The sequence below is a fragment of the Pangasianodon hypophthalmus genome, chromosome 21, assembly GCF_027358585.1.
Source record: "Pangasianodon hypophthalmus isolate fPanHyp1 chromosome 21, fPanHyp1.pri, whole genome shotgun sequence".
Classification (NCBI taxonomy): Eukaryota; Metazoa; Chordata; class Actinopteri; order Siluriformes; family Pangasiidae; genus Pangasianodon; species Pangasianodon hypophthalmus.
This window is the reverse complement of record NC_069730.1, coordinates 4,064,672-4,078,342: the sequence shown is the minus strand read 5'-3', so window position 1 is coordinate 4,078,342 and position 13,671 is coordinate 4,064,672. Positions and strand designations below refer to the sequence as shown.

General features: G+C 38.2%; 1 protein-coding gene across 11 annotated transcripts in view; it reads left to right on the top strand.

The window, feature by feature from the left end:
* LOC113543058 (muscleblind-like protein 1) overlaps window positions 1-13,671 on the top strand; it is a 115,779-nt gene that overhangs the window by 80,256 nt on the left and 21,852 nt on the right. For all 11 annotated transcript variants that reach the window (XM_026941022.3, XM_026941021.3, XM_053227682.1 and 8 more), the window contains one exon: window positions 6,054-6,224. In XM_026941022.3, coding sequence (XP_026796823.1) covers window positions 6,054-6,224 — 171 coding nt within the window. The remainder of the gene's footprint in view (window positions 1-6,053; window positions 6,225-13,671) is intronic.

Here is a 13,671-nt window from a genome sequence, read left to right as displayed (position 1 = left end):
TATATCTTAACATCTCATTTAAAAAAAACAATAGACATATAAAAGCACCTCACATACTTGTGATTCCTCCTGATAGCACGTCTAAGTGCACAGGTGGGAGTGAAAATTTGCCATTTTACAGATCACAGATCAGCATGATCTTAACCTAATCATAACATAAATAAGAATAGTTTCAGTTTCTATTAAGGATTTAAAAATGGCACATTTTGGCCCGCCACTATGAGGGCCATTAAGATCAGAGATATGGCAGGTTTGACTAAGTTCGGCTGTCCACTGGTGAGCTGCCTATAATTATATTATAGAGGATAATTATAAGGTGTTTGGCAAAAGAGAGTTCTATCTGGATAAGACAGAGTTTTTTCCCCTGTAATTAAACATTAGTCATGGTGCTTTTGCAGCCTGAGCAGTCTGGACATCTCAAACCTGACACAAGCATCTAAAACTTCAGCTTTTATTTTCTCACACTCTCTCCTTTCAGGCTGTTTGGTGAGTTGGCTAACCACAAAGATATTTGGAAAATGCTGAATCTGTTTCAAAAAAAAAAAAAAGTGATCCTGCATCAGATTCTCTTTCCACCTCTCTTTCCTTCTCTCTCTTTCTGCTGCTCTCTGGCTACTGAATTACAGCAAAGAGACGTCTGCTATAATCAGGCCAAGGTGATTTATAACAGCAGAGTGCTCTATATAGACACACACACATACACACACACACACACACACAGAGTTTTATAACCCTTCATAGCATATGATCTCCTCTGCAGGTTTCTCGCCCACTTCTCACATCTACATTAGACGCTATAAAAACTCTTGGTGTTGACGCTGTAACACACTTTTAAGCATTCATGCATTTGTTTATACACACACTCGTAGGCACCCACGCTTTCACACAAAAAGTCCATATCAGGCTCGTACAAGTGACACAGTCTAATAGCCCCAGATAAATTCGCTCCAGTTTTCCCGCTAATAATAGATCTGTGGTGCAGAGGGATAAAGCGAATACACACAACGTGCACTCTGGCCTACAAACTCAAGTATCAATTTCCCAGACACATAAACACCAATTTTAGATAGCCAAGGTCTCCATCGAGCAGCCTGATCATTAGTACTCCGACCGCATATGAGGGTACAGCGACACTGATACAGACAGGTTACAAGCTCACACTCGTTTAGTGACAGTGTGAGATATGGGCCAATCCTGCCACCCTCGCTTTTTATTACTGACCACAGAGAGAAGCTTCTAGAGGGATTTGCTTTCCTCATTGCAGTATGATCTGTGCTAGTTAGCCTCTCTCTGAACACACACAGTGGTAGATATCTGTGTGTGCGCGTGTGCGTGTGCATGTGTGTGTGTGTGTGTGTGTGAGTGGTTAGTGTACTGAGGGCTCTTTGTGTAAGAAGTGTGCTTAAAGTGTGTTTGAACACCAAGAGTGAAAATATAATGAATAAAGGTGAATCTGATATGTAATACTTCATAAAATGAGATCATGATAAAACGTATACAACAATAATCAAATGAAATATTTTAATAAATTTATAAATAATACAATTTAATAAATAATTGTGCTTGTTTTAAGCATTTATATTTAGAATGAAGTAAAATTGTCTATGAATAGAAATTTGGAGGAAAAAAATGAAAAAAGTTAGATCTTATAAATTATTAATTAAAATATCAATAAATGTTAATGAATTATTATTATTATTATTATTATTATTATTATTATTATTATTATTATTATTATTATCATTTAGTGTTGTTGCTGTTGTTGTTTTATTAATTTAATTAATTAATTAAATCATTATTAAATTACTATTGACATTAATTTATTGCTAATTAATTTTTATTTAATTATTTAATTATTAAGGCTTAATAATGATTTTTAGCCTAGTTCCATTCCCAATTTGACAAAATTTCATGCCAAAATGCCAAAATCTACATAAAGAAAATTCTGGTAGATAATATATGCAATAACGCATTCATAAGGCGTAAAACATAAGCCGTTACGATTTATAGCAATGTTTATAATGCATTTATAAATCTTTAACAGCATGCATTATACATAGCCCCCAGTACCATCAATACCACTTTACTTAAGTGTTCATAAGGCTACATGACACCTACATAAGCCTTTTGTGAGAACTGACATGAACCTACATAAACAAATAAATAGGCTTAATCCAACAGGCAGTGTCATCTACCTGTAAAACTGCTTTTTTCAGTTTTGATAAAAACTGATTTTAAGTTGACATAACACACTATGTCAAATGACATATATTGTTTGTTGACATAAGGTTGTGTTATGACACCTTTTTTAGTGCATTTCTGTAAATGTCTCCAAATGTTGATTATATCAAATACTCTAATTTGACATGACATTGCTATAGATGTCATAACCTTATGTCATAACCAAAAACTTTGTAACATGCCTTAGCTATTATGTCAACTTGGCATCAAAATGGACAAAAACAATTATTATGACAGCTGTCACCTGATGCAATGTCTTTATAAATGTTTGGATTTAGGTCATCTGGTCATGAAGGGCTTATGAAGGTGTCATGTAGCCCTATGAGCACCGTCCTGAAATAAAAAGCGTCCGTATCAGAAGCCACAAATGACCTTGTGCTACGAGAGAGTAAACAAGTCAATCTTAAGGTTTCTGTTTTTGCTTCAGATTGATCAGAAGACTGGTATGTAAGGAATAAAACATAACATGATGAGCTGTTATCGGAAAATAATCAAAAAGCAGGGCACGAGAGGAAAAGGGATGTATGCTGGATCTCTGGGTTACAGGACAAGTTTTGGGACAAGTTGGAAAGAAAGGTTGTCTGGAGCTAAGGGCGAAGCAGAGGAGGATGTGTGCTCCCAGGGGCGTGTTCTCAGAGCAGCAGCTGTTACTCCTAAAATAAGCCCTGCCTGAGATGTCTATTATTTCTATGTTTAATAAATCATATGTATCTCTTGTTTATTTCAATCGTCGTACGTATTTTGACCACATCCCTCACGTATTAAGAGCTAAAGACAACTATAGAGCAACTATAACAGCGAAGTCAGTATGTGGCCATTCTTTTTGTACCAAAGAAAAATGAGGCATGCGGTTATAGGAAATTAATCAACAACAGGGTGGTGTGATGCAGTCTAACACAAAGTCTCAATACTGTTACTACCAAGAAGTTGATTATTTTCTGATCCTGCATGCCCCGAAGTGTTTTACTCCTCTTATACCATAGCAATTTGCCAACGATTACATTTTTTTATTAACTAAAGAACAGAATGTCTTACTTTTTATACATTTATAGTTACTTTTATTCCTGTGGAACATTCACGACACAAGATAATCCCAGTGTACATAGTCGTTCCCTCACCAGCCTCTTTTTTCTCTCTCTGAAAGTTAATAAGACAAAAACAATGCAGCTTGTCGTGTTACCAAGAAACCAGACAGTGCAAAGTCTTGAAAAATCTGCTGTGTTGGAAAGCTTAAAGTTACAGCTTTACCTCTGACTGTCACAAAGCACTAACACTGGAGACTCCTTCCATAAATGTTTAATAAGCATCTCCTCACAGATGACTTCTCAGTATCATCAATTACACGTTTTATAATTTATTTATGTGACATGTATGCCATATAATCCCTGTGAATTAGCGAACCCTGTGAAACGATAACATATTAGAATGAGTGCATTACTATAAACCTTGCAACGAAACTATTGTCATAACTGCTGTTATTGAAAGTCAATCAATATCTTCTGACCAATCAGATTCAATAATTCAACAGTGCTGTGGTATACGCCTACATGTTCTTATCCCATGGAAAAGACAGAATGACCAAAAGAGCACTCAATCTAGAAACTAGGTCTCTTTTTTTTTGGACTATTTGATGAAACCAGGCCACCAGACCCATTTAAATGCTCATCATTTGCAGATGGAAGGCTTCTCTCCCTCCATTCGAATGAGATCGATTTATTCCGCCATTTGCTGCCTCTGTGATTGGATGTCTCTTTCAAGCTCCGGCAGCTCTTTTTGGACACTTAGATATGTTCCAGAAGCTGGGAGATATGATGCAGTCCTTTTGGTCAAATTTAGTGAAAGCAAAAAGCACTGCAGAAAATTGGAGCCAGAAAGGAAGGCTTTGTATGTATATTTCAAACACTGTATTAGATTAGATTCTGGTGTTACCTCCACCCAAACAAGGGAGAAGCACTGACCTTAATTTTATTGCATGGTAAACTGATGGAAGGGTTATTTTGAGCCATGCTCAAAATCAGCAACAGCTAAAATGTCCTCAGCATGTCCACAGTATTAATGGAGGCATACACAGAGCCAGGCTCCAGGCTCCAGGGGACAGGCATGTAAAAGGAAATGAATTTAGCAATTAGCTGCAATCAATAGCGTGCAGAGAGTTAAATAAGGTTAGTGTCAGAAACAGTGCAGAGCTGGAACCAGGCAGGCATGGCACACTAGCCAATCAGCATGCACGGTTTCCCAGTCGCCAGGCAGATTCATGAATGTAGCAACCAATCACGGGGGGAGACTGCTAGGGATGAACCTGGGAGTTAAAATAAGGAGAAAAGAAAGGTGTACAGTAGTCAATGTAAAAAAGAAGTGTCTTGGCCACATAATGAATTGGTAACATATGACAGACAGAAGAGAAGAGAAATAAGTGGGTCATCTTGTCAGAGAAAAAAAAAGAGCTGGATACGGAGAGGTTTTAGCAGGGGGCCAGGGGGGTCATCAGCTGCATCCTGTGTGATAGCCTTTGTTTGCTTGTGGGTAATTACAGCCTGGTGGCTGACGACACACTGTGTTCACACGCGCAGACACGCATACGCAAACACCCACATGCCCCTTCTGGCCAGATCTGTTCAGTATTCATGGGGAGCGCAGTGAGAGACAGCATGGGACTGCTATGAGCACCAAGGTGCGAACAGAGTGAGAGAGGCACACAAAGAGAAAGAGAAAGAGAGAGAAAGAAGGAGGGGGGGGGGGGGGGGGGGGTGCATCAAAGCTTTATGACCATCTGAATTGTCGTCCTCTTCTTATTCAGTGCATAACATCAGCAATGCTATGCATATATAATCATCGCCATCTCCCAGACTCTGTCTGGACCTGAGAGGAATACATACAGGAGGGTTTTCTGTCTCTGTCTCAGTCACTCTCTCTCTCTCTCTCTCTCTCTCTCTGTCCTTTTCTCCCTTTCTATATACATTCACCAGCCACTTTAATAGGAACACCTGTACACCTGCTCATTCATGCAGTTATTCAAACAGCCAATCATGTGGCAGCAGTACAAAGCATTACATCATCCAGATACAGGTCAGGAGCTTGTGTTAGTAATATCAGAATGGGGAAAAACTGTGATCTCTGTGACTTTGACCATGGCATGGTTGTTGGTGACAGATGGACTGGTCTGAGTATTTCAGAAACTGGGATTATTCACGTTTTACGCAGAATGGTGTGAAAAACATCCAGTGAGGTCAGAGGAGAACGGCCTGCCTGGTTCAGACTGATAGGAAGGTGACAGTAGCTCGAATAACCACTCTTTACAACCATGGTGAGCAGAAAAGCATATCTTTAAGGTGGCTGGACTACAAAAGCAGAAGACGACGTCAGGTTCCACTCCTGTCAGCCAAGGACAGGAATCTGACGCTTCAGCTGGCACAGACTCACCACTCAAAGATTGACAGCTAAAATATGCTGTTTCACTGGAAACTTTGTGTACTACACTTAATTTTTACTATATGTAGAACATATGTATACTATATACAGTATACACCTGACTAATCTGATTCATAGCAAATTTGTGTCTGCCTTTGAAAATAGTGGAGGTGCAAAAAGGTGGTATAAAAGAAGGAGTGAAGAAAAGGTGTATACACTAGTGAATTGGAGTGGGGATGGGGGAATCTAAGAATAAAACATTCAACAGCCCACATCTGACCTGTGGGTGCACAAAGCCGTGACTCACGTTTGTTTTTTTTTTTCCTTCAGCTGTGAATGAAAATTAGCTGGTATCCTGGTGCATAACTCCCTCTCTCTTTCTGTTTCTCTCTTTCTTTTTGCAGGGCCGCTGCTCCAGAGAGAACTGTAAGTATCTGCACCCTCCGCCCCACCTTAAGACGCAGCTCGAGATCAATGGCAGGAATAACTTGATCCAGCAGAAGAATATGGCCATGTTGGCCCAACAGATGCAGCTGGCCAACGCCATGATGCCTGGCACACAACTGCAGCCTGTGGTGAGATGTGTTAACACACACACACGCACACACACACACACACACACACACACGTACACACCTAGGATTAGTTGTTTATTATTTTCCTACAATGGCACATCCCGGCACAATACTGCACTGCCCTAAGGAATGTTTTACCAGCATCATCTAACATTTTGTACTCAAAAGTCTTTCTAGTATTTATTTTAGTAAAGATGAATGTATTGGCACCTTTGTCTGCATTAAAACAAGCGTGCTATATCTTATTACGTGCAGTAATGGCGGGTTTATTTTCATATCAAATATCAAATTTACTTCTGATGCCTATCACTAGTCACTCACAAGCTCTAGAGGTCTCCTCCTATTTTCACATTTAGCATTATGTGGTAGGAAACTGACGCAAAGACCCGGCCCAGATACAGATTCTTTATCAAGCCACACTGAATTTTGGCAAAGTGGTATTACACTGAGCACTCTAGCTCCTTCTACGCTGACCAACTCATATTATCTAGAATTACCATTTTGCACAATGACCATCACAGTAAAATGAGATTAAAGGAATAAACTGACACCAGATAACTCTAGCACAGTGAGGTAAGTAAGTCTATACTGGACCGCAGAAAGCCTATTTCACAACGGATGATGCAACACAGTAGCCTGGAAAAGTTCAGCGTGTAACTTTTAAAAAGTCCAAACATCAAGATTCAAACATTTTCGGCAAGACATTCAGTGAAGGCCATACATATAATGATATATGAACACATTCCTAACATGTTATGATGCATTCACAAGGCATTATACACACTGTAACATTTCCTGTTAATATTGTTGGTATAATTCATTTATTGACTCTGGGATTTTTTGGTATTGGTGCTATAACATGTTATGAACAATGTGGATATTAAGGGTAGCTGTATAATCTGCAGTGCATTTATATAATGAATAATGTACTATATATGCATGTATAATGAATTATGAAACCTTTTTTTCCTTTATTTATTAATAAATTGGCGCAGAGGTATTATCAGCAAATTTTACAGCCTCTGAACAAACATCTGTAGTGTAGTTTTGGGCTTGATCATATTTTATATATATACTATATATTATATCGTATTATTAACAATTCATAATGCATTATAAAGATACAGAGCCATAAGCTGTAATGCATTTTTATAACGTATGATGTATACTGCTTTATGAATGCATTACAACAATTCATAGTTCATTATGAATATAACCTTCATAGTAAGTGTTACTACATTTTAGATTAAACCTTCTAACACCAGACTTAGATTTTATAACTCCTTTTGATACAAATTAATTGGAAAAGAATAACCTCTGTCCCAGAACTTTCCCAACCCAGCTCAGAGAACGTTCTGTTATGGTGTGGCACATGGACAAAATCTTTGTGTGGGAGTTACTGCGAATAGATCAGGATGCCAGAACGAGCTCAGAAAAGCTGGCATGTGTGGAAATGTCAGCTTTTAGAGATCTGAAGCAAAACACAAGGGTTGAGTTCCATCGGCTGATGGGGTGAAACCCAGTTCCAGACAAGGCAACATCTGTGCAAGAGGTGAAAAATCTACTAAATCGGAGAACCCGATTGAGAGTCTGTTTCAGTTCTGTCCAGGCCACTTCAATTCAACCTTACCACAATGTGTGTATGTACTATGCAGCTAGTTACAGTTATCCGTTGCCTTATTTCTCCATTGGCACAAGTCTTTATGTATAATTCTGCAGAGCTTTCCTAGCTCCTGGCCTGTTTCTTGATTTTCACTCTTTATTATCACCTCATCCCTTGAATCCATCTCCAGCATCAGCACTGCCACCACGTTTTGCGGCTTTTGAAGCCTCTACTGCTTCCTCTAGAGCCCGAGCCCCTGCTTCCATCGCCAACTACAAAACCACAGCTGCCAGGTTTCCATCATTGCTGTTGATGCTGCTTTTGAAGCTGTTTTGGTGGCTTTTACAACCACTTTGTGGTGCTCACAATTTTAAACTTTTCACAAAAAGGGATCTGTTCCGCTTTCCTACTCTATATAACTAATCTACATACAGGTCATATCAATGATTACAGGAAATGGTTTGGTCTGAACTGGAACAGGAGTTTTGGCAAACAGGAGGTTTTTTGTGACAGAAAAATAAATGTAGGGTATTTTCACACTTGAGTCTGCACTCATAACCAATTCTGTGCTTGTTTTGGGGAGTAACTTACAATCACCGGTTTCCATATATCATGCTGAAATTGCAAAATTCAATTGCAAAATGGTAGGCACTATGTTTTTTTTTTTTTTTTTTTTTTTTTTTTTTTATTATTTTGGTACCAACATTGGTTACTATGTAGCTGTTCCAGAACACACAAAAAACCCTAAATCTTTTATTTCCCATTCATCTATCCAATATTGAGCTAGCAAATTCAATAGTTAGCACCTTACAGGTGCGTTGTTTTCAAGCCTTCCCTCTTCCTCCAGACCACCCCTACCCCAATATCTCAATATTGCATTTTCTAAGTTCTAATGGAAACCATATGATTATTACATTAGTATTATTATAAGAAACAGTTTTAAATCTCTGTTGAAAAAATGCTAAATTTACAGTTTCACCTGATCTCACATTTCTGCTTATAAGTAAAATTGGTGTTATTTGATTAGGATTAAATTAAAAAAAAAAAAAAAGATATATACTTCGATATAATTTGTTCACAACCAATCAAAAATCTGTTTAAAATCTTTGTACAGTGTTTTTTCACTGAAATTAATTAATATAATTAATTAATTCATAATTAATCAGATCTGTAGCCATGTCTCTGAAAAATCATGTCATGCATTTAGAGTAATAGAGTTTTTTTTTCTTTCTTTTTTTTTTTTTTAAATGTAGCCCAAAAGACAATGATCTAGAATTATAAGAATTTTCAAAGTAGGGAAAGGTGTTACAAAATTTTGTGGGATGAACCTCATAAAAATGATCTCGACCCTCTTCCAATTAACTAAAGTTCCACTCAGAGTAACTGTGTTACAATATCACAACCTCAAGTTCAGGATCCTGGAGCCAATATTTCTTATTTAAAGAGAATAAGGGCTTGAGATGCTCCAGGAAACAGATCAAAAAAAAAAAAAAAAGTTTCGTAAAAGCGGCCTTAATTGCAGATTTGGCCCATTTCGGCTCAGACACAGCAAGCGTCCCCCTGGACTGTTCTTTCTCTTCTTGCTGGTAAATGAATGCAGGTTCCTGTGTCATATTTCTCATTTATCATTTCTTTCTCTCTTTTTCTCTCTATCCATTGCTGGAGCGTAATAACTGATCAATCTCAAACTGACTGACAGCAAACTGACAGCAAACCAGTAAAGACAGGTTTCTCACTATAGTGGTTATGTAAGCAGTGTTATTTTCATTAGCGTTATATAAAGAGTCTTGTGGCAGTGTGCGTATGTGAATCTGTGTGTCTGAAAGTTAAACTTGACAGCGCAGAGTGTGGGCAGCTTTTAATGCTGCTGTTATTCAGCGTGTTAGCGGTGTGCAAATTGGTCCTGGCGATCTGACTCACCTATGAAGGAAGAAAGATAACACTGATTAAATATACACTCCAAATCTCAGGTATGGAGCCTGCATCTCAGCCTCAAAATCTCAGTCAAATCTCAGCCTGTCTTTATAAACAAGGCTTGGAAAAACAGGAGTGTGTTACAGCTTAAACGTGCATTAAGCAATATTAGTCAAAATTAGTTAAGATCTCTAATGGTTAAGTAGATGGGTTAAAAGTAGATAGATTAAACAATATTGTAATGATTTTTTTAATCCTTTAATCCATACACAGAAAGCTCCACCTTCAGAATCTATGGTGGCTCGTAGAGTTTTAGCAAGGACTGTCATGACCTCACTTCAGCTGCTTGAAAGCCAAGTTATAACACTATAAACACAAAATTCAGCTCATACCGATTTCCTTGCTGTCTTGTTTTTCTTTGTAATAAGCTCTCATGAGTGTTAACATCTTTAGCATTGTTAGCTACATGCTAGGCCATTCAACTACTTTAAAGCCAAGTTATAACACTAGAAACACCTACTGATTTATGAGAATGGCCAAGAGTGCCTTCGCGATCCTGTTTTTCTTTGTAATGAGCTCTCATGAGCTTTTAAGGTGTTACCATATGGCGAAATTACGTTTTCTAAGTTCTCTTGGAAATCATATGATTATTACATTAGTATTATTATAAGAAACAGTTTTATACCTGTTAAATTTGAATGCTTTTCTTTGTAATGAGCTCTCCTGAGCTTTTAAGGTGTTAGCATTGTTGACATCATTAGTTAGCTAGAATTACATCTATTTTTCTATGATTTTTTTTCATATTTTTCTATGTGGTTTTTCCAATGCATTGCTTTACCTGGTTTTCTGAATGATAAAAATGCATCTGCTTGATTAGTTATGTAAAGCCAGCCATGCAAACAATTCAAAGCTTAACACAGATTATGTTTACATACCTGTCTATCATTGCTAATTCTGCGTCCACCTTACTGATGTTTGTTCTGGTTTCTGCGTAGAATTAAATTTAAGCTGCGTAATTGAGCTGAAAGATTTTAAAAAAGACCTAGTCTCTGTTATTCCACTAGGGGGCAAAATAGAGCGATAACTATATACAGTATATAACTATATAGCGATAACTATATACAGTATATATCATATATATATCCAAACTCCATGGTCTGGAGTGTGTTATTATACTTATAACACAGCGATTTGCTGAAACAAGTTAGTACCTGTTATCACTCACTAATAGCCATGATGCATGTCTTTCCCTCACCATCATATCCTTACATCTCTCTTGCTATCTTTCTTTCTCTCTCTCTCACACAAATACCACAACTTGTCATCTTACTGGAATGTTCCGGAAAGTATAAACTCCTCTGTCCTTAAGACCTTCCCCATGCTGGGAAACTTTGCAAAGCATTGTGACTGTTATGAAGTGCTGACACCCGTAACGCTTTCCATAAATGTTAAACAAACGTCAAAAAAAAGTTACAAATGTTCAATCAAATCTCACTATCTACTTTCCTCCCTCTGCCGTGAACACTGTAAAGCATTTCCACAGAAACAGATTCAATAATCAAGTGTAAGTAAACAGTGTGTGTCCGGTGACGCTGTTTGTTTAAGGCGTCTCTCTATCTCCATACAGGGACAAAATAGTCTTGAAAGGAATCCCAGGTCTTATTGGTTCTTATCACATGAGAGAATGAGATAAAAGAGAGAGGAGAGACAGTGGGAAAGAAAGAACGACAGATCTTCCCGTAACAGAGCTCAGGATCTCTTCTTCACCACAGTGAGAGAGTGAAAGGAGAAAGGGTGAGGTAGATAGACGGAGACGGCGACGGAGACAGAGACGGGTGGCATGAAAAAGGAAGACAATACAGTGTAGAGGTGGATGAGTGCATGAAGAGAGAACCCAAACACAAAGGCTGGGGAGATAAAGATCACAAATAAGCATCTCATCCCCACTTTCCCACTTTTTTCCTGCTTCCATTTATTCATTTGACAAAGTGGAGTATAAATCAGGATCTAGTGCATACACAGAGCTGAAGGTTAAGGGTCTTCCTCAAGGACTCGACAGTGACACTCGGGTCCTCCGGGGACGTCTTTGACATGGCCGTGCTGGTTTTATTTCCATGCGCCGAGATCGGTTGATCTAATTAGGCCCCGCTAATGCCCTCAATCTCAAAGATGTCCTGGATTACAGAGCGTCAATTTTGCAGAGCTCTGAAACACGACTCATCAAAGCCGTGCTGTCACCTGAATATGAATGCTAACCCACCGCCTACATCAGCTAATGAGAGAGATATTCAAGTGCAGTAGTGCCACATAAATAATATTTTACTACTTCATGTGCTCCTGCTGTCGGAACAGTGTTAAACGCTGAGATTACATAAACATAAATATGGCATGTAAGCTGAAGCACCATGGCAACTTATTAGTGAAGGTCAAACGTCAGAGGTAGTTAATAGAACTGACTAAACTTCAAATCACAAGTGTTCCTAGGCTTTCTGTGGTTTAATGTCTATTTACTATAAATAACGCCTTCTTCTAATGACTGTTATTCTCAGAATCCCTTTACTTGCACGTCGTCCGTGAGGAGGAATGTCATGACAACATCAACATGTATGATCTGCGTCCTGCAATAAAACCCTTATTAAATGTTTTTTGCACAGATTCCTCCTTCGCTTGGCAACAAATGCCATGTGCTTATGTTTTGGTTTCTGTTTTGGTCCTGTCTCTGCCCTCCTCATCATTGGTTTCTTCCTTGATTGTGTTCACCTGTTCTGTGTTAACTCATTTACAGCTCTTGAAGTCTGAGCTGTGTTTCCCTAGTACCATGATTCCTGGTTTCCATCTGTTCTTCCAACTAATTTAATTAATTTAATTAGTTAATTAATTAATTGATTGTATTCCCGGCACTCCCCCACCCCCAGTTTTCTCTTTAATTTATATTTGATCAGTTCCACCCTCCATCTAGCTCTCCCCTATCTTTCGACAGCTACCAACTAGGGAGGGTGTAGGCTATTATGTGCTTTCCCCGAGACAACTGAGACCAGCCGACCACATCTTTTCAAACTGCTGCTCATGCAACATCACAAGGCAGCATAACACACTCAGAGGAACAAGCACTTTCTGTCCTCTTTGGCATACATGAGCTCACAGATGCCTACAATTGGCTAGTGTTGCTGTGATTGACAGGGGAAAAAGAATATGCCCCTTCCACCCAGGCAGCATGCCTGCATTTTGCTTTCTTGGACTCCTGACATGGCTGTAGCATCGTCAGGGTTCAAACTAACAAGCTCCAGATGATAGGAATGTTCTTCCAATTTTAATCCTGGATTATTCTAGCTTCTTACTGCCTACCTGTGTATTGACTCCCATCATGGACTTTGACAATGTCGCTTGGTATAATAAAACAAATGGCAAGCACATGCACGTATGATCTCCCACAGAGTTTTAAGGTCTCTTTAAAGTAAGAACCTGATTAAGTTTATAGTGTGCTTAGGTCATGTGAGAATTACATGTCATGTCCGACTTGTATAAAGCATTAATGTTTGCGCCAAACATTAAAAAAAACCCACCAATTTTGAAAACTTCTGAAATCTTCTGAAAACATGACTCAAAAACATGGCAGAGGTTTTCACAGTTAAAGTAGTTAGAACTATAGAGCAATAAATAGTGTATGGTTATACGAAAGACGTCAAGGTGTGCATTTCCACAGAAATAATTACATAGTCCGAGTCTATTTTCCGAGTACAATCTGAGAGCTCAAAATTTCATAATTACAAAAGTTCCCACATGTCATGAACAAACTATTATGTTCTGTAGAATTCACTAACAAGAACTGTTTCTATGTTAGTTTTTAGTAAATAAATATATAAAAATGCTGTAAATTGATACTCATTATTCAAGAAAACACTGTTTGAACCTGAACAGGTGTTTTTTTTA